General features: G+C 41.8%; 1 protein-coding gene across 1 annotated transcript in view; it reads right to left on the bottom strand.

Annotated features, from left to right (window-relative positions):
• The window catches only part of LOC309561256 (putative ferric-chelate reductase 1), a 118,920-nt gene that overhangs the window by 52,554 nt on the left and 46,358 nt on the right, over nucleotides 1–20,008 (bottom strand). The window contains exons 5-9 of the mRNA XM_082265056.1: nucleotides 10,065–10,128; nucleotides 7,109–7,300; nucleotides 1,268–1,369; nucleotides 1,032–1,179; nucleotides 266–379 (exon numbers count right to left, since the gene is read on the bottom strand). Of these exons, the coding sequence (XP_082121182.1) occupies nucleotides 266–379; nucleotides 1,032–1,179; nucleotides 1,268–1,369; nucleotides 7,109–7,300; nucleotides 10,065–10,128 (620 nt within the window). The remainder of the gene's footprint in view (nucleotides 1–265; nucleotides 380–1,031; nucleotides 1,180–1,267; nucleotides 1,370–7,108; nucleotides 7,301–10,064; nucleotides 10,129–20,008) is intronic.

Here is a 20,008-nt window from a genome sequence, read left to right as displayed (position 1 = left end):
CAAATTGACACATATAATGTAAAATCTCCCGTTTTCAAACTACTGCTGCCTTATGTAATTACCTGTTTTAGAAAGTATCAACTAAGTGGATGATTGCACTCAGTCTTGCACTCTGTGAGATGAAAATACTGGGAGGATAATTGGAAGTACCCCTTTACTTCTACTATTCTTTGAACATTGCCCCAGAGGAATCCATTATATCCTCCCCCATAACAGGAACTAAAATAAAAAAACAACATTAATGAAGTGACAATTGAACACTCACCATGACCAAGAACTAAAGGACTTGATCCACTTGGTGTGCTAGTCACATTGGAAATTGACAGCATATCAACTGTAGCACTGGATATCCGAGTCTTCGTGTGTAACTCGATTTGTCCTATTTACAATGGATTAGAATAAAATTTACTTACAAAATATTAGTGCATTTAAGAGATACAATTTCCAGGTCAGTACTTATTTTATATGCTGTCTGTGATTTGTTTAAGGAGAGTTTCTCTCACTTCCTCATGGGCATCAACAGGAAGTAAAGGAGATCTCCAAACAAGTCAAAGACAGCAATAAAAAGGTGACAGAGTTTGAAAGTTTTGCCCACTGGATCGAAAACTATGGAAATGATGTGGTAATGATGGATGATTTGATCAGATGAATCTGAAATTTATTTATTTTTGCTTCTCGTAACCATTTACATGTAGGCATGTCTGATGTCCACAGTTGCCAGTTTTAGGAATCCAGGCATTCTCATTTTATACATTGTAATGGCTGTCTGCAAATTTGAGAAATCCACATGCAAGTATTGATAAGAATCAAAACATACAAATTTTGTTGACTTTTAATCTCGATGCAGTATATTTGATATGTGTTTGGAAAAGTTACCACCGTATAACACTTGGATTCAGTTCAGTTTGCTGTAGTACCAGATAGATTAGATCTGAGCCCAAAATTGTGATAAATAAATAGCACAGAGGAGGTGTACTAATAGAATTGACTATGCATTGGTTGAACTTTAGATACATGTGTTTTACACTTACCATTATTAACTGATGGGCCACTGACTAGAAAAATGTAAAAGCTTGAATTGGCACTAGATCGTTGCTGAGTAGAAATGGCACTCTGAGTAATAAAGGAACATTTCAATACGCCATTTATATAGGATGCGACAATATATCCTGCTGTATTCTGAAGCAGAGAGAAAAAAAAAGTTACATTAAAAAAAGGTTAGAACTTCAGACTGAATATTTTGAAGCCTTGTCAAAGAAACACTTACTGTGTTGCTGATTTGAGGTGCCACATGCCCTGTGGTATACCCATGCTGTACTAGAATGTTTCCTGATGAATTTTTGGTACAGATATACACATCATCATTGCCCTGGAAATTAAAATAAATCATATCAGTGCATTTGAACATATGAGAAATATGCTAATTACTTTTAATGTATAGTGGAGAAAGTGAGGAGTGCCGGACTCCTTGATGTCTTATGGTTTTTGATGAGAGGTATATGAAGATCGGTAAGCATCTCTTTGGTCCTAGGGACCTTTTTTGAGGGTTTCTCTTTGTAATTGTTTTAAGAAATTGGAAGATAATGGAGCTATCCCACTGGAAAAGACCAGTATAGACTTTGTGTTCAACAATATGTGCTTTATGCATTTTAAGGGCTACGGGGATCCTTCTACGTCAGCACTGGAATATTACAGTTTTAGAGTTTGGACTGGGCTCAGGGGTCAGTGAAACAAATAGTTGCTGGGAACTGTGTATATCACCTATTTCAGCTTAAGTTCACCTGTCTTAAGACTCTTTTTTGGGAAGGTCTCTGTGGAATTGTGGAAAGAAATTGAAAGACGAAGGCACAACTCTACTGGTAAAAGACCAGAATAGACTTTGCGTTCAAGATGTGGCAATGTGTTTTGGGGCTACAGGAATCTCCCTTCATCAGGGCTGGAATAATAGATAGTTGTAGTCTGGACTGAGCTCAGGTATCAAGGAAACAAATAGTTGTTAGTTACTATGTATATAACCTGTTTCAGCTCAATTATGGCTGCCAACAGCAGGAACTGGCTTTTTTACAGTCCTTAGCAAGTATTTATTTCACAGATCCCTCACCCAGTCTAGAGTCTTATCTATGAATATAATCTAAATCTTTCAAAGGTGCTGCTTCCATTTTTGGCAAAAAATTAATTTTACCATACATACATATATTTTAACAAATAAATTGTCAACATCTGGTGTTAAAAAAGCAACTTATTTTGTCAAAAAATAACCATTTTATTCCAGAAAAGCAGCTTTTAGCAAACTCAGTTTAGGACTACATTTTTAGTTCTTGGGACTAAAAAGAAGAAAACTTGCCAACACAAACCTTTATTCTTTAACAAAACTTAAATACATTGACTGTAAATATGGCTAGATGGTTAATTGAACTAAAACTCCAAGGTCTTTTGTAAACACAGTGCTTTATTTTCCCCTCCAAAAGTGCAACTTTTAGCATACTGAGTTTAGAAATAAATTGTCAGTTTCTTTGGCTAAAAACTGCATCAAGAAACCATGTATTATTCCTAATTAATACATCAAGTCTGGAAATAAGCTTACAGCTGCTTAGCCTGTAACAGAAAAATATTTTTTTAACACTCAGTCTGTTTTTAGTACATCAACTGCCGAATTGTAAAAAAAATCTCAACATTTTTGACTAAAAATTCAGCTTTTACAAGGACTTAAAAAAGCGCATACACGCAAAACGCGTAGTCCCTGCAACGGGGACGCTTGCTCTCCACACTGGTTCTCTTTCAGATGAGTGGCCTTCCTTCTGGATACTGCACGTTTGCCTTGAGCGCCACAGTGATGGCTTATCCATGTGCCAGCAGACTCCGGCTTGGTTTACCTCCAACCACCATTCCTGTGAGACTCGGCATCTGGCATCCTTACTTCAATCAGTGCTCTTGCCCCCTCTGAGACCTGGTGTGTTAATGTGCCTCTATGTTCCTGGTTTTATTCAAATAAAATATTTATTGTTCATTGATTGTTCCCTTTTGATCCTTCCATGGTATTCATGTTTGTCAGTTCCTGTGCACTGTCAACTATCCTTGTGTATTCTTGTAGCATCAATTCCTATGCTTCTGACTGGCAGCACAGTGACACTGACTTTGCCCATTGGAGTCCATCTGTGTTCACCCTTCCGCATAGGGGTCACACTGGAGAACGCCTGGAACTTTTTGGTTTGACTTATTTTGTAAGGACAGCATTTAAGGGGTTAAAAATACAGACTTTAATTAGTGTAGGAACAGATTTTCAGCTGCTGGGACTTAAAAAGCAGCATATTTAATCAAATTCTGCAAATAGTTCAACTTCTAATAAAATGACCCTGGAAATGGAATGTCAAAAAAAGTGGGTCTTAACGTAGTGTATATCTAATCCATAGAACAAACCTTTAAAGCGTTTGTTACCCCAAAACTTCCTATTTCTAATATGTGGCTGCTGCAACATGTACTTGTATGAGAAAGTATCCTTTTCTCTTTGTATTGCTTCCTTTATGTGAAATCCCTGGTGTTCCTGTCAGTCCCTCTGCTTTCTTAATATGAACTGAACCCACTACGCAAGAGAACACTCGGTGGTCAGTTCTCTAGCTATGCTAGGCGTGCTCTCCTCCAATGATCAGACTGATCACACCCCCGCTGTACAGCCAATCACTGGGAAGCTCATTGTGCTGCTGCTTACTCTGCCCCCAGCTCTTAACCTCTCTGGTGGTATTCCCGAGTGTGGCTCAGGGTGAGATTTCATTGCCATAAGCGGTAACCCCGAGCCACACTTGGGGTACCGCCAGGGAGCATCCCTTGATCATTGTAGAGGGTTACTTACCTTGTCACCGGGATCCAGCGATGTGTCCCTTCAGCATACGGCGGCCGGATCTTCCGCCCGATGCTTGTGAGCCCGGCTTCTGTCTCCTGCGACGTGACGCAGGCGGCAAATTTGAAAGTAAAGAACACTAACACACTGATTTCATTACAAAATAAAATAAATTGATATTAGTTTGCCCCCCAGTGCCCTTTCCTGCAGTTTTACATATATATATATATATATATATATATATATATATATATATATATATATATATATATATATATATATATATATATATATATATATATATATATATATTATATACAGCCCTTTCTGCAGCCCTTTCCTGCAGTTTTACATATATATATATATATATATATATATATATATATATATATATATATATATACACAGTATATATATGTATATATTATATATACACACACACACATACATACATATAATATACGTATATATATATATATATATATATAGTGTGTGTGTATATATATACTTTAACTTATTTATAGTCATTTATTATATTATAATTTTTGATTTTGTGTTTCGAACTTTTTATCATACCCGAGATAATATGAAAAAGAATGCACAGTAAAAAAAAATCATATATAAATAGTTGGTTTGGGCTGCTCATCCTTAAGAATTACTAGCAAAATAATTGTACCGCTTTCAGCACCTAAAATCGGAAAGAATCATACCGCCAGGGAGGTTAAGTAGCTGATAACAGAGGGAATGTGATAACTTACAAAAAAGAGAAAAAAGGTATTTATAATATATTTTTATATCTATACAAAAATATTTTGCCTTTCATTTCGATGTTAAACTGAATGGGTTGTTTTACAAGGTGATCGTTTACAATCACTTTAAGCTTACGAGTCCTTAGAAGTTGTGACTGCATTCTTTTTCTTTTTCAGTCTAAGCTTATTTTCTGCAGGGGAAGAAAATGCTAGTTGATTTTGGTAGAAATCTCCCTTGTAAGTTTCTGTGCACTGAACTGAATTCTTAAAGAAGAATCCCAATTATTGCAGAAGTTTTATAAAGCTGCTTGCTTATAAGGGATTAAGTCCAATGAAGTGCATGCCACCATCTCTTTTATTTACTATTTACATTTTTACAGCTTTTGCTGTACTCCCAGCGCTCTGACAGGAGAGATAAAGCTGCTGTCGGTTGTTGACTGTTGGTCTAGTTTAAAAACAAAGTTATTAAATCAGTAAAGCAAAAGTAAATTTCTGGAGAACAACCCTGTGAGTACCACATAAGAACTAATACAAAGGGAAAGGGTGGCCTAGAATTTCAAATGACGGTGACTACAAGCATCCAAATAGAAGCTAACCTCAGTCGTTAACAAGATGGCATTGAAGCAACAGAAGGCATTTCGGTTTCCAGTTTATCAAGACTGAGTCTATAATAATGACAGTATGCAGCATGTGTTTCAACAGCATTTGGGGATTGATCCACCAGTGGCAAAGAACATTAGTTGTTGGTATAAACAGTTTGAAGAACTGGGGTGTTTATGTAAGGGGAAGAGTCCAGAGTGACCACGCACTTCAGAGTAAAATGTGCAAATAAGGCTTTCAAATTTGTTATCCCTTATACGACTGGTGTGTGTTGAGATTCTGAGGCCATACCAATTGCAACTCGTGCAAGCTACTTGTGTAAGTGACAGAGGAAAATGTTTAGATTTCTGTCATATGCTTAGAGGACATGGGGGACAACAGATTCTTATAGCGGTTGATGGTTTATGATGAAGCACTATTTCATCACAATGTTCGCATAGAAGATTTTGTTTACAAAGATTTATGGTGCTTTGCTTTTTGAGGGAAACACTGTTACTGGGCATTCCTATCTTGAAATGCTGAAGGACTGGCTTTTCCCACAACTTAATGAAGACTCTAAAAATTTAATTTTTCAGCAAGATCCAGCACTGCCACATTGGCACAACCAAGTCGGTTTCTAAATGAAACATTGCCTTAACGTTGGATAGGTTGGACCCCAAGACATGGCACGACACTCTTGGCCACCAAGATCTCCAGATTCTACCATAACATTTTCTTGTGGGGATTTGTATTGTTTATGTTCCACCATTAGCTGCTGACTTGGATGTGCTCAAAAAAAGAATCACAGCTGCAGTAACTTCTGTGGAAGAAGACACTCTTAGATGTGTTGGGGACGAATTCAGCTATCGTCTTGATGTTTGTCTATGCAGCAGGTGGAGGGCACATAGAGCATTTATAACATGGTAAGTGAAACTTGAGGACTTACTTAATAGTTTGTAATTTGTTATGTAACTGTAACACATTTTCATTACTAGATATAACTATTTAAAACTGAGTCATTCTTTTTGAAACACACTGTTTTACATTTTTATTCAAGGGCGTAACTACAGGGGTTGCAGGGGTTGCAATTGCAACGGGGCCCTATTCTCCAGGGGGGCCTGTGCGGCTCCCCTGTACACCTGGATAGGGTAGGATAGGATGACACAATAAAGAACCAGGAAGGGGTCGGTAAATATGTAATTTGCCAGCTCCTTCCTTTTCCAAATGGACAGAGTCATAGTCAGTGACATTGTAAAAAAAATAAAATAAAATGATAGAAAATAATACAATTAAAATACCAAAAAATAAAAAGCTACTGACACCAGTGGATGAACTAGCAGGATCGCAAAGGTCACACTTGCAACCGGGCCCTTGCATTCCACCACTGAGGGGAGGACCCAAGATGGCGGTAAGGGGGCCCACTACAGATCTTGTGAAAGGGTCCCGCTGCGGGACTGTAATAAAGGGCCCGGCAATGAGAGTAAAAGGCCCCAGGATCAGTGGGAGAGCCCCAGGCTTGAAGGGAAGGGCCCCAGCCAGGGGTCCGGGGGGCCCTTCATGGTTTCTTGCACCGGGGCCCTGAAGGTTCTAGTTACGCCTCTGTTTTTATTGTTGGGTTAAGGTTTAGAAATAGTATTTATACACAAGTAGGCCTATATGCTTGGGGATTTGTCACCCACCCATGGAAAGCATACTCCCACCCTCTCCCTCCCTCACAGGGGTAGTGGCTTTTTATACAGGGAGGCACTGTGCACTTCACCTCTGCTGAACCGCTGATGCAGGTGTTTCCTAGGTTAAAAGGGATTATCAGTGACAGTAAGCACACATTTGCTTGTGGGTGACACCACAAGTTTCTTCATAGTAAAAGAAATAAGATCACTGGTTTTGTCCATTTGTGGCAATACAGGCTAGTAAATACTATTATAGATTTGTAAGTTATTCATACCATTATTGTATCATATGAAAATCCAATAGCCACATATCCCGAAGTTGGCCCACTTATTTCAAACACATAGCCAATGCCATTACTGGAGGGAGATGAGGACATGAAAAGACAACCGCTATCATTTGGACTGCAGTTCGCTGGATCAGTCAGGCAATTCTTCTGAGTACCACAGGTGATATTGGACATCTGTGACTTTAGGAATAAAGGAAGAAGAGATTGACATACTTTATTATGACAAAAATACAGTTTCATATATCAATGAGTTTCTCAAATTTATCTTATTACCAAAAAATGCTGAATATCCCCAATCAGCTATAAACATATTTGCCTTCAGCACCTAATGGAATGTGTATCCTAATACTACATATATATTATTTGTTCACATTTAATTTGGAATAGTATATCATGTGTATGTGCTCAGAGTTTACATGCCCCCCCCCCCCTCCAAAAAAAAATAGGTTGTAAGACGTGGACCATCTTTTAATAAAACACGAGTGATCAGAGCAAACACGTATAATGTGATTCAAACTAAACTATTAGGCATCACAGTATATCACAATTATTGAACAAACTAAAACTCTGCATTCTCAATATTGTGCATTGCTTCCCTGAGCAGCAATGACAGCTTGCAGTATTTTCTGATAGTTATGAATGAGGCCCATTATTTTCTCATGTGGTAAAGCTGTCTATTCTTCTTGGAAAAAGCCTCCACTTCCTGTAAATTGTGTGGTTGTCTAGCATACATGGCAAGCCTAAGATCTCTCCAAAGTGGCTCTGTGCTGTTAAAGCCTAACTCCATGTTTACTTTCACTTTACATACTGTAGTTCATTTGAGCCAAGCTAGTCCAAACAAACTATTTCCTTTATTAATTGATGCAGTGGCTGTCAGTTTTGTATGAACTGTATGTAGCACAAGTTTCAATTTACAGCACTGTGTTCCATCAGCAGTACAGGGAACTCTCATCTAATGCCAGAACAAAATTAAGTCAGTCTGAGCACAGCCTAGCCATTCATAGGAAGCTTTGTAATTTTATGAATGAATACGGGGCTTCCTGTGATTGGCCAAGGTGGAGATTGTCATGTCATCTGCCCACCTCTCGCCTTTTATTCATTGATAAAATACAGAGCTTCCTGTGAGTGGCTGAGCAGCTCTCATGTAGACTCATTTAAAAAAGAAGTCACGCTGGCAAATGTGGAAAAAGCCACTAGCAAAGGTACAGTCGGATATGCTGTACAATCAAACATAGAAACAAATTTTTGCAGCGCTAATAATGATTATTTCCTATGTGCAAAAGTGTGCAAATACAGGAAAGTAAAACAAACAAAAGTCCAACAGCATATGGTAGCAATGGTAATCCCAATAATGTAATAGAAGACAAAAGAGATTCAAGATTTACCACATGGACCATCACCAATATAAAAGGTAGACTTTTACCAGAATCAATGGACTCTATTACGGAGGTATATCTAATATGCTGTTGGAGAATTTAGACACCGTGAGGATTTGATTGAACCATGCCATTCTACATATTGTGACAGGTTACTTGTTTCACTCTAATTTGACTCTGTAATAGAGTCTGTTGTTTCCGATAAGATTCCACCTTTTATATTGGTGATTGTCCACATGGCGAATCTGGAATCTCTTTGAAAACATTTATCCTCCATTACACGGCGGTGTATGTAATACTAGATTAGGATTACTATTGCTATCACATGCACTACAGTTGGACTTTCCTTTGCTACCTGAAAAAAGTTGAGTCTGGATGAGAAAAATAAACAAACGAAAGTCCAAATGCAGTGCATGTGATAGCAGTGATAATCCCAAACCAGTATTACATACACTGCTGTGTAATGGAGGACAAAGGTTTTCAAAGAGATTCCAGATTCATTACATGGACCCTCACCAATATAAAAAGTGAACTCTTACCAGAATCAACAGACTCTATTACGGAGTTATATCTAATATGCTTTTGGAGAATTTGAAACCCCACGAGGATTTGATCGAACCATGCGGATCCAGCATATTGTGACAGGTTACTTGTTTCAGGCTAATTTGACGTAATAGAGTCCGTTGATTCTGGTAAGAGTCCACCTGTTATATTGGTGATGGTCTATGTGGTGAATCTGGAATCTCTTTCAAAACAATTTTCCTCCATTACACAGTGGTGTATGTAATAATGCATTGGGATTACCATTGCTATCACATGCACTACAGTTTGAATTTCTTTTTATTTATTTTTTCTCATCCAGACTCGACTTTGTTCAGGCAGTTTGTTCAGGGACCTAGTGGTCCCCGTACCACTGCCAAACATGGCACTGTAAACTGTATGTAGCTATTTCTGCATATTGTTTATACAGCCCACACAGCTGTTGCATCAATTAGTAAAGGAAATCGTTTGTTTGGGCCAGCTTGGCCCAAAAAAAACTATTTAAAGTGAAACTAAACATGGGTTAGTTCACCTTTACCAAAAAACTTCCTGTGCAAATAAGGGATGTCTGCTTGAAAACCAGCTGACGGTTTTGACCAAAACTGAATAATGCCCTTGCTGTTGGTGTAAGCTATTTACATATCTCAAGAAGTCTGACTAGAAAACTCCCAAAGAGTGGCTAAGAAAATCCCAGCTTTTACTGTTCACCTTAACCTTTGTGGTTAAAACATGGCCATAACCAGCCCTAAAAAGGTATCACCTTTACCAAAGGTAAGTGACCATGTTCCTACCTCTGACAGCCCTATCACCCTAGATCACAGTTTTTATTGGATAGCCAAAAGTCCATCTGCCCCTGACAGCTCTACCACCCTAGACCACAGCTTATTTTGGCTATAAACAAATCTGTCCCTGTCCACAGAAGTGTCTGTAAATTAGACTGACCACAAAATCAGTACGTAGTGCTGCCTCAGCGCCAAGCAATAGCAACTAATAATTGACATAACTGATCAGTTCTAGAGAAAACTTACTGTTAAGATGATGTCACTCTTAACTCCAGTCCAGAAGGTAGAATAATCTTGCAATACAGTTGCTCTGAAAAGAAAAAAAAGAATATAAATGTAATGTTATGTTCAGGAAACAGCCCACTACCTTGTGACTGGTCTTCCCATAGTTTTGTTCTTGCTCATGCTGACAGCACTTAAACAATGATTGAACCAGGGTAATGAAATCAAAATACTAGTATGGGTATAGTTGTCCACTACCGCATTTAGGTAGAAAAAAAAAAAATATTTAAAAATGTGAACATTTCCTTAAAGCGGAGTTCCACCCTAAAAAAAAATATCAAAAAATACCCCTAGGGCTATTGCATTTAAGCAACAATAGCCTCTGAACTGTCCCCTGTTTAACTTACCTGTAAGAAGAAAAACTTACCTTGAAAATGTCTTGTCCAGTGCTGCCATCTCAGGTGTGGGCAGCTGAAGCTGGAGCGTCCCTCTTCGTGTCCTCTTCCGTGATGTCGGAGACTGGTTCTGCGCATGCCCAGAAGCTTTTCAGCAGGGAATGACGCGCCTGCACCGGAAGTGACGAGTGACACCGGTGCAGGCGCATTGACTCCTGGGATCGATGACGCTCATCTCTTAGGAGTCAATGCAAAGGAGGAATTGATGTCGGGGGGCCGCGGCCGCAGAGGGAGGAAGTGGAAGGAAGGTAAGTTAATTTTCTGAAAAAATAAGGTAAGTGAAAGAAAAAAATAATAACTATCCAATTCTTTTTCAGGTTTTTTTTTTTTAAGCTAACGGACGGTGCAAAGTTTATTTTTAGGGTGGAATTCCGCTTTAAATTGACACAAAGGGGGAGAATGACTAAAATCGGTGCACATAGAATCTGGTGCAGCTGTGCATAGTAACCAATCAGCTTCTAACTTCAGCTTGTTCAATTAAGCTTTCATGATAAATCCTGGAAGCTGATTGGTTTCTTTGCTAAGCTGCATGCAGTTTTAGTAAGACTTCCCCAAATGGACATTATTTAAAAAAAAAAACAATCCATAAATATCCACTACTTCATAGTCCTGTAATCTATTTTCATTAAATTGTTTATTTCCGTGTTTTTCTGCCTCCTTATGAACTCCCAGACCACTCTTTTTACTCTTACTTCATTTGTTCGTAATGAGAAGTGCACATTAGTTATGTCATGTGCCCTGCTCTTTGCAAACTACATATCCCATAGTCTGATCTCTGGAATGAGAGAGGGTGGCTTAGTTCCTACATTCAGTGGGACCATAGAGAATGAACGTAGCCACCCTCTACAATATGTAGTAAAAATAAATGCAATATGTTTAAAGTAGAATGTACTGCTGTCTCTCTCTTCTTTTGTTTTATCTTTTAAATACAAGCCTTTTTTCTGCTATTCTCAGAGTTCCTGATCTAGGGTGGCTGTGTTCATTCTCCATGCCCTCCTTTGTGTATGTGAATGTAGCCACCCCCCCCCCTTTGTGTATGTGAATGTAGCCACCCCCCTTTGTGTATGTGAATGTAGCCACCCCCTTTGTGTATGTGAATGTAGCCACCCCCCCTTTGTGTATGTGAATGTAGCCACCCCCCTTTGTGTATGTGAATGTAGCCACCCCCCTTTGTGTATGTGAATGTAGCCACCCCCCTTTGTGTATGTGAATGTAGCCACCCCCCTTTGTGTATGTGAATGTAGCCATTCTCTGAAGCTCACCTCTACACATTTACCACACATTTAGCTCAATGGAATTTGTAGTACGCATAGAGCGAATCATGTGACCAGAAATAGCGGCACTGTTTCTCTAGTAGTGTTAACTCCTTTTTTATCAAGAATGAATCTTGTGATAATAATAAAATGTTTTCATTTTGTACCCTATTTGCTTTATTTTTTTGTCATAACAATAGCCTCTTTTCATCTCTGTCCTTGATACAGGGACCATTTTTTCTGTCAGTAGTAAAGGAAGGCCTCTTCAAAGTGAGGAAAAACTGTGAGGAAAATGTCACCAGCCTGTCGACATTTTTCCTCACAGATTGACCTCACTTTGAAGAGGCCTGCCTTTTTTGTTACACAAATCCTCAGGTTTTTATTGTGCAGAATTACAACTTTGGGCACCGTGCAGGCCTGCTTTCCTGACATTGAGGCTGGGTTCACAGATATGCGGCCACAGTTTAAGTGTGGCTGTCCGGGGCGGTTCTGTTCACCAGTCCAGGAGCAATTCAGGTGCAAATTTTTACCTGAAATCGCACCTGAGATTGCACCAGATCCAAAATTGCACAGGACCCTTTTTAAAACAGCACCGTGGCCGCCCCCCACATATGTGAACCGGCTCTATTGAAAGCTGGTCTGATTGACATGTTATGCGAATTGGAACTGGTCAAAAATGCTTCCAGTTCACATATATGTGAACCAAGCCTTTATTACTGAATGCACAGGGCCCTAAACACTGGTATCACTTGCTACAGGCTGTCCACAGTTGAGCTGGACATTGCACCTGTCCCTTCTGTGTATAGTAAATGCTGGGAGGGACCCACTGCAGCTGGACAACCCATAGTGCAGGGGGCCCAACTCGTAGGTGTTTGTAGTCAGTCACAGTAACTTTAGTTATGCATTAAGTAAAGCTGGCCATAGACGGTGCAAATCTCGGCCAGTTCAGCAGAAACCAGCCGAGATTCAAATCATGTATGGGCAAGCTGAATATACCCAAGTTTATCAAGTTGGGTACAACCAAGCTGGGTACAACCAAGCTGTCAGATTTTACATGGGATTATTGCTAGCGGCTATCATAGCCACCAGCAATAATCACTGTGTTCTCCCGGCGGGGATGGTGTCCCCTGTCCCCCAGCCAGGGGAACACAATGGATCCACGACAGGGATTACCCCATCAACACTGACTGTGTTAATGTGGGAATCAAGCAATTTTCTTTGTATATAAAAAATTGCTCAGTCTATGGCCGACTAAATGGCTTGGTTGGCAAAAAAGAGAAAATATGGAACGCAAACAAAATTGTTGGCTTTGCAGCATATTGCCTGAACAGTGAACATACACATTGGGGGGATGTAAGAACCGTCTGAACTGTTTGTTTCTGAATATTCAGATTCCTCTTTATGTTGCCACCCCTTTAGCCTCCACGGCCAAACAAAGCCAAAATGCTTCAGCCATTTATGGCCAAGACTTTGCTCTGCTAATAGTGTACATACTGCTTGAGTAGATATTTACACTGTCACTTCAGTCATCTTTAGTTTATATAAGCCATTAAACAGACCGCAAAGAAATGGAGCACCACACCTCTGCAAGCCAAAGAGTGGAGATTACATTATTTTTGCAGTGACGTAAATGATAGCAGGTTTCTGCAAATGTTAAAAGGTTATCCAATATCACAAAAGCATCATCAGGTTCCTGGCCTGTTCCTCCTTTTTAGCGACTACTGTAATCTCCTAAGTGATAACATTAAAGCAACACTAAACTCTTTAGGCTGGGTTCACACTGATGTGATGCGGGAACCACAGGGATTCCTGTGCGGGTTACTGCACCGCATTAGACTCCCAGGCAGTTCACAATGCGCTCTGTGAACCGCTGCGGGTGTCAATATAAAGTTAATTACACCCCCAAATCGGTTCTCAGAACGCAGTATTAACTGTGGAATCAGACGGAATCGGATTACATGGGTCTAAACACCCATGTTATCTGATTCCAGTGCAAACAAAAAAAGGGTCCAGGACCTAATTTGGTCGAATGAGATTTCAGCCATACAAACAATATGGCTGCATTTACATTGCACAGACATCGCATATGATGTGTACAGTAATGCGGTGCGAATCACATGCGATGTCTGCAAACGCATAAGTGTGAACGCATAAGTGTGAACTTTGCCTCAAAAAGAAAAATTCAGGTATGTATTCTTAAAGTGTTACTTAACTCAGGACCCTGCATTCTGGTCTGCCGCAGTGCACAGAACATGGAAATGCAATTATTTCGTAAATATAAAAGGATAAATACCTTTTTCTCATCAGCAGTATATAGAAGCCTTGTGACTTGTATCGATTCCTAGTAAAGCTTGTAGGAGGAGGTTTTTATTTCCCCCGATTCTCTGTCTGGACAATGCTGATTGGCCCTGTGCTGATCACATGCACTCTCCCAAGAAAAAAAAAACTTTCTAGCTATACACACCAACTGAGCATGTGCAGCACGTCCCCTGGGTCTGTAAATATCAGGGTTTTTTTTTTGCAGACAGTGAAAGAAGAGGAGGATCAGAGGAGCCAGGATCAAATAGCCTTTATGCACAATGCATAGGATTAACCCCTTAGAATCCACAGTGAGTATAACAAGCATGCTTTACTGCATATACAGACTGATTTTACTGTTGTGGTTTTAGTAACACTTAAGGAGTAGTAACTAAGGACCCCCCCCCCCCTTTTCTCCATTACCCTACATGTTCCTTCTCCTACATTCTCTTCTTCTCTTTCTTTACATTGTTTTTATTTTACTTGAAAATGAAAACCCCTCACCTAATAATCTTATTGTCTAAACCCATCTGCACCGCAATATCGTCTCTTGGGGTAACTTTATAGCATAACCCATGATCGTACACATCAGTGTTGCCAACCGCCCGTAGATTTACGGACAGCCCGTAAAAACAGGGCACTTTTCTCCTGCCCGTAAGTGCCCGTAAATCTATGGCGGCGGCGGCACTGTCAGAACTGCGCGTGCGCGGCGCGCAGTTCCGAAGATCCCCGAGCTCTCTCGCACTCGCAGAGAGATGCAGACTCGCACTGGATGATGATCGTCGCCGGACGAGTGCCACGGCCCGCCTGCGCCCGCCCCTGCCTCCGCCCCCCGCCGTCATTTAAATTTTCCCGCCGGCCGCCAGGCGCTGCGCCAGCAGTATGGAGTGGAGTCTGTGCTCCAGCGCAGCTGTGGAGTGTGGACAAGAACTAGAACTCTAGAAGATGCCGCTGGACGGACGGATGGTGGAGTGGAGTGGACAGAGCAGACAGGCTGCGACAGCAGAGGCAGAGAGAGCACACAGAAGAGCAGGAGGACTGGTCTGGTGAGTGGGGTTCTGAGCCACCGAGGCTCAGACACTCAGTACACTGAAGTAGTAGAGAGATGAGTCAGGGGGCAGAGGACATCAGTGTCCTGCTCCTGTGCCCCCTTCACCTCTCCACAGGCAGTGTCACACAGCTTCACTCTGCAGTAATGTCACTGATATTGCTATGGAGAGGTGAAGGGGACTTAGGAGGAGGACACTGATGTGGAGAGCTAAGGTAAGGGGGACAGAGGAAGAAACTACTGTGAGGGGGTGAGGAGGGCACTTCCATTGTCCACGCAGGCTCTGACCACCCCCTGTACCATGACCGCAGTCTCTGACCACCCCCTGTGCCATGACCGCAGTCTCTGACCACCCCCTGTGCCATGACCGCAGTCTCTGACCACCCCCTGTGCCATGACCGCAGTCTCTGACCACCCCCTGTGCCATGACCGCAGTCTCTGACCACCCCCTGTGCCATGACCGCAGTCTCTGACCACCCCCTGTGCCATGACCGCAGTCTCTGACCACCCCCTGTGCCATGACCGCAGTCTCTGACCACCCCCTGTGCCATGACCGCAGTCTCTGACCACCCCCTGTACCATCTCCGCAGTCTCTGACCACCCCCCTGTGCCATGACCGCAGTCTCTGACCACCCCCTGTGCCATGACCGCAGTCTCTGACCACCCCCTGTGCCATGACCGCAGTCTCTGACCACCCCCTGTGCCATGACCGCAGTCTCTGACCACCCCCTGTACCATCTCCGCAGTCTCTGACCACCCCCTGTGCCATGACCGCAGTCTCTGACCACCCCTGTACCATGTCCGCAGTCTCTGACCACCTCCTGTACCATGTCCGCAGTCTCTGACCACCCCCTGTACCATGTCCGCAGTCTCTGACCACCCCCTGTACCATGTCCGCAGTCTCTGACCACCCCCTGTACCATGTCCGCAGTCTCTGACCACCCCCTGTACCATGTCCGCAGTCTCTGACCACCCCCTGTACTATGCCGCAGTCTCTGACCACCCCCTTCACCATGCCCGAAGTGTCTGACCACCCCCTTCACCATGTCTGCAGTGTCTGACCACCCCCTTCACCATGTCTGCAGTGTCTGCCCACCCCCTTCACCATGTCCGCAGTGTCTGCCCACCCCCTTCACCATGTCCGCAGTGTCTGCCCACCTCCTGTACCATGTCCGCAGTGTCTGCCCACCTCCTGTACCATGTCCGCAGTGTTTGCCCACCTCCTGTACCATGTCCGCAGTGTTTGCCCACCTCCTGTACCATGTCCGCAGTGTTTGCCCACCTCCTGTACCATGTCTGCAGTGTTTGCCCACCTCCTGTACCATGTCCGCAGTGTTTGCCCACCTCCTGTACCATGTCTGCCCACCTCCTGTACCATGTCTGCCGTGTCTGTAAGGGGGAACTCTGTGCTGGCTGGGTTATGGTAACCCAACCTTCATGTAAATTTGAGAAATATGTTTTTTGACTTTTGTTTAACTTTAACACATTGCTAATAGCACTAGCTATATGTTTATAGTTAAAATATTGATATTTGCACGGTTTAGCACTGAAAATTTTTATTTTAGGTACTTTTTTCAGTGTCCGTAAAAAATTGGTGCTGTCCGTAAATTTTGGACGTTCTGCCAGTAAATTTCCCTCCGGGGGGTTGGCAACACTGGTACACATCTCCATATTAGCATTTTCAACTGAAGAGCTTCCACCAACATATAGAAAACAGTTATAATATTAAATGCTGACCTAGCCTTGCTCTTTGTCTTTTGATGATAAATGTATAATATACAGATACATTTCGATTCCTGTCTCTTGGATACTTTGTGTAGGGAGGTGTTTTCCCACCCTTGCCTGCAGCCTTTTATGATTATACAGGTGGTCCCTGGGTTACAAACAAGATAGGGTCTGTAGGTTTGTTCTTAAAGCAGAGTTCCGGGCACAAAATCGACCTAATCGATTTTGTGGCCATCAGCTTGCTCTTCTTCACCTGAAAAGGAATTGGATAGTTAGGATTATTTTTTTTTTTTACTTACCTTGTAATTGTAGAAAGAAATACTCACCTATTTTCCACTTCCTCCCTCTGTGGCCGTCGGCCGCGCCGTCACTTCCGGTTTGCAATGATTCCTGGGAGCTGAACGTCATCGCTCCCAGGAATCAATGCGACGGCACCGGCCCTGATCGTCACTTCCGGTGCGACGCCGCATCCCCTGCTAAACAGTTTCTGGGCATGCCCAAAAGCTGTGTAGGAATGCGGCGCCGCACCGGAAGTGACGAGAGGGGCCGGTGCAGGCGCATTCTGGGAGAAGAAGACACGGAAGAGGACGCACTGGCTTCAGCTGCCCACAACAGAGATGGCAACGCTGTAGAAGACATTTTATAAGTGAGTATTTCTTCTTGCAGGTAAGTGCGAACCGGGACAGATCAGAGGCTAGCCATTGTGGAATGTACTAGCCCTGACTGTCCCGGGGGTATGTTCATTGAAAAAATATTTTTGTGCCCAGAACTCCGCTTTAAGTCAAATTTGTTTGTAAGTCGGAACAGGTACACTTTTTAGGTGTAGCTCCAGCCAAAAGACTCATTTTTAAGTTTTTTGAATAGCATAGGGAAGGGTTACCACCCCTGTACCATTTGTTTTGCTGTCTGTACCCCTGTTCAGAAGATTTCACTTCACTTTCTGTCTCTTTGACAAATGGACTTTGAAAATTTTGGGCTGTTGTGGAATCAAGGATTGGTGATAAAGCTTCAATGGAGACACCTTTTCCCCATGATAACTCTGAGGCTCGGTTCACACTTATTGATTGATCGCATATCGCAGTGCGATCTTGCAGTTCGCACAGGATCGGATCGCACAAGTGTGAACCGCTGTGCGATCCGATCCTGATGCAGCTGCCAAAAAGGGTCCTGTGCAAGTTTGCTGCGGGTGCGGGTGCGAATTTAGCCATACAAAGTGTATGGCTAAACTCACACCGCACAGCCGATCGCATTGCAGTGCGCTCCGACATTACATGTGAACCCCGCACTTGCACAAGTGTGAACCGGGGCTTATAGGAGTGAATTTCCCTTCCTAGGGGTAGATTTGCTCTCACTTCCTGTTGTCTCCCTCCGTTTCTAAGTAGGAGTCATTTGTAAGTCGGATGTTTGTAACCCGGGGACCGCCTGTATGTCCAATAAATATACATTTTTGTTTTTTTGGTACCCCCCTATAGGTGTTTTTTTCCTTTGGTGGTTTCCTTCATGTGTTCATTGTTGGAAGCACCTCCCCTCAATATATAGGGTGCGGGCACCATTTCAACACTCAGCACTTTGTAAGGGTATTTTTATATACCCAGCAAGTATTCCACTTGGCATGGTGCACTATTTTATTTTATGGTGTTATGATTATTGATTGATGTTATCACCTTTGATTGTTTTGGAATTATGTTGGATTATTAATTTAGTCCACACTTCTATATACACTGCACAATTTGGCACCACAGTCCCCATTTCCCTTGAGCAGGTAGCGCCATATACCAACATTGGTTTTTATTTTTGTCTATTGGACCCCAGGACTTCCAGGGGTAGGTTGTTGGCAGCTTACACCTGACGGTTATACTTAGGCACACCATAGCGCTGGTCACACCTGATTTTTTACTATTTCATCACACTCCCAAAATTTTTATTTTAGTTTTTTTACAAACATTTTGATTCCTGTACACCAGTTAAAAGGGTTTTCTCAAGGGACTGCAATTTTACATGATCATATATTGGAATAAGAATGTAAGGTTATATTGCAAGACTGTTGGTCTACATTATCATTGCATATTGCAAATAATATAATGTACATGTTGCATACTTTAAATAAGAGTTTGTTGAAGCAGAGAACACCTTCTATTTCTCTCAGTCTCTTCCAAATCTCCACACTTTTTTTATTTTGCTGTGACTTGACTTTCTGTTAGAGGGTGGCTACATTCGTCCTCCATGTTCCCCCTGCATGTAGGAATGTAGCCACTTTCTCTTGCTTGCTCACAACGTGGACTAGAAACTATGAACAATGGGATTTGTAGTGTGTAATGAACAGTAATGCATGTCAAAACATTTGTTATAAACAGTCAACCATTTTTTCTTACTGAATAAGTATAGTTCTCAACATAACACAAAAGACGTTCGCCATAGTCAGTGAACGAGTAGTGAATGAGTAGTGAATCTGAGCATTAAATGGAGGTAGAACAAAGAAAAGTGAGCATGCTGTTATTTTTGAGTATGGTGCATTCAATAACGGCATTTACTAAAATGAGATTTTCATATAACTCAGGCTCAGCGCCAGATTTCCCTATAAAACAAAAGGTGTGACACTAACCACAATCCACCACCACAAATTGTACCTTCTGCCTCTGTGTGTTTTGTATCACAATGAATTCATCATAGGTGTGTGCAACCTATTGCATTAGGGTGTGCACCCCAAATATCTGTGTGTGTGTGTGTGTGTGTGTGTGCACACACACAGACATTCATATATAAATGTAAACAAACATTTCACACTGTATTAACTACCTCAATACTGGGCACTTAAACCCCCTTCCTTCCCAGACCAATTTTCAGCTTTTAGCGCTGTTGCATTTTGAATGACAATTGCGCGGTCATGCAACACTGTACCTAAACCAAATTTATGTCATTTTTTCCCCACAAATAGATCTTTCTTTTGGTGATATTTGATCACCGCCAGGTTTTTTCTTTTTTGGTGCACAAATAAAAAAAGACCGAAAAGTTTGAAAAAAAAAAAAAGTTTTTTTGTTTAGGTTATAAAATTTTGTAAATAGATACGTTTTTTCCTGCATTGATAAGCACTGATGACGCCGCACTGACAGGCACTGATGAGGAGACACTGATGGGGTGGCACTGATGGGGTGGCACTGATATGCAGCACTGATGGGCACTGATAGGTAG

This window comes from Pelophylax lessonae, assembly GCF_965119305.1.
Source record: "Pelophylax lessonae genome assembly, chromosome: 8".
Lineage (NCBI taxonomy): Eukaryota > Metazoa > Chordata > Amphibia > Anura > Ranidae > Pelophylax > Pelophylax lessonae.
The sequence above is the reverse complement of the archived record's forward strand: the minus strand, read 5'-3'. Positions and strand labels throughout refer to the sequence as shown.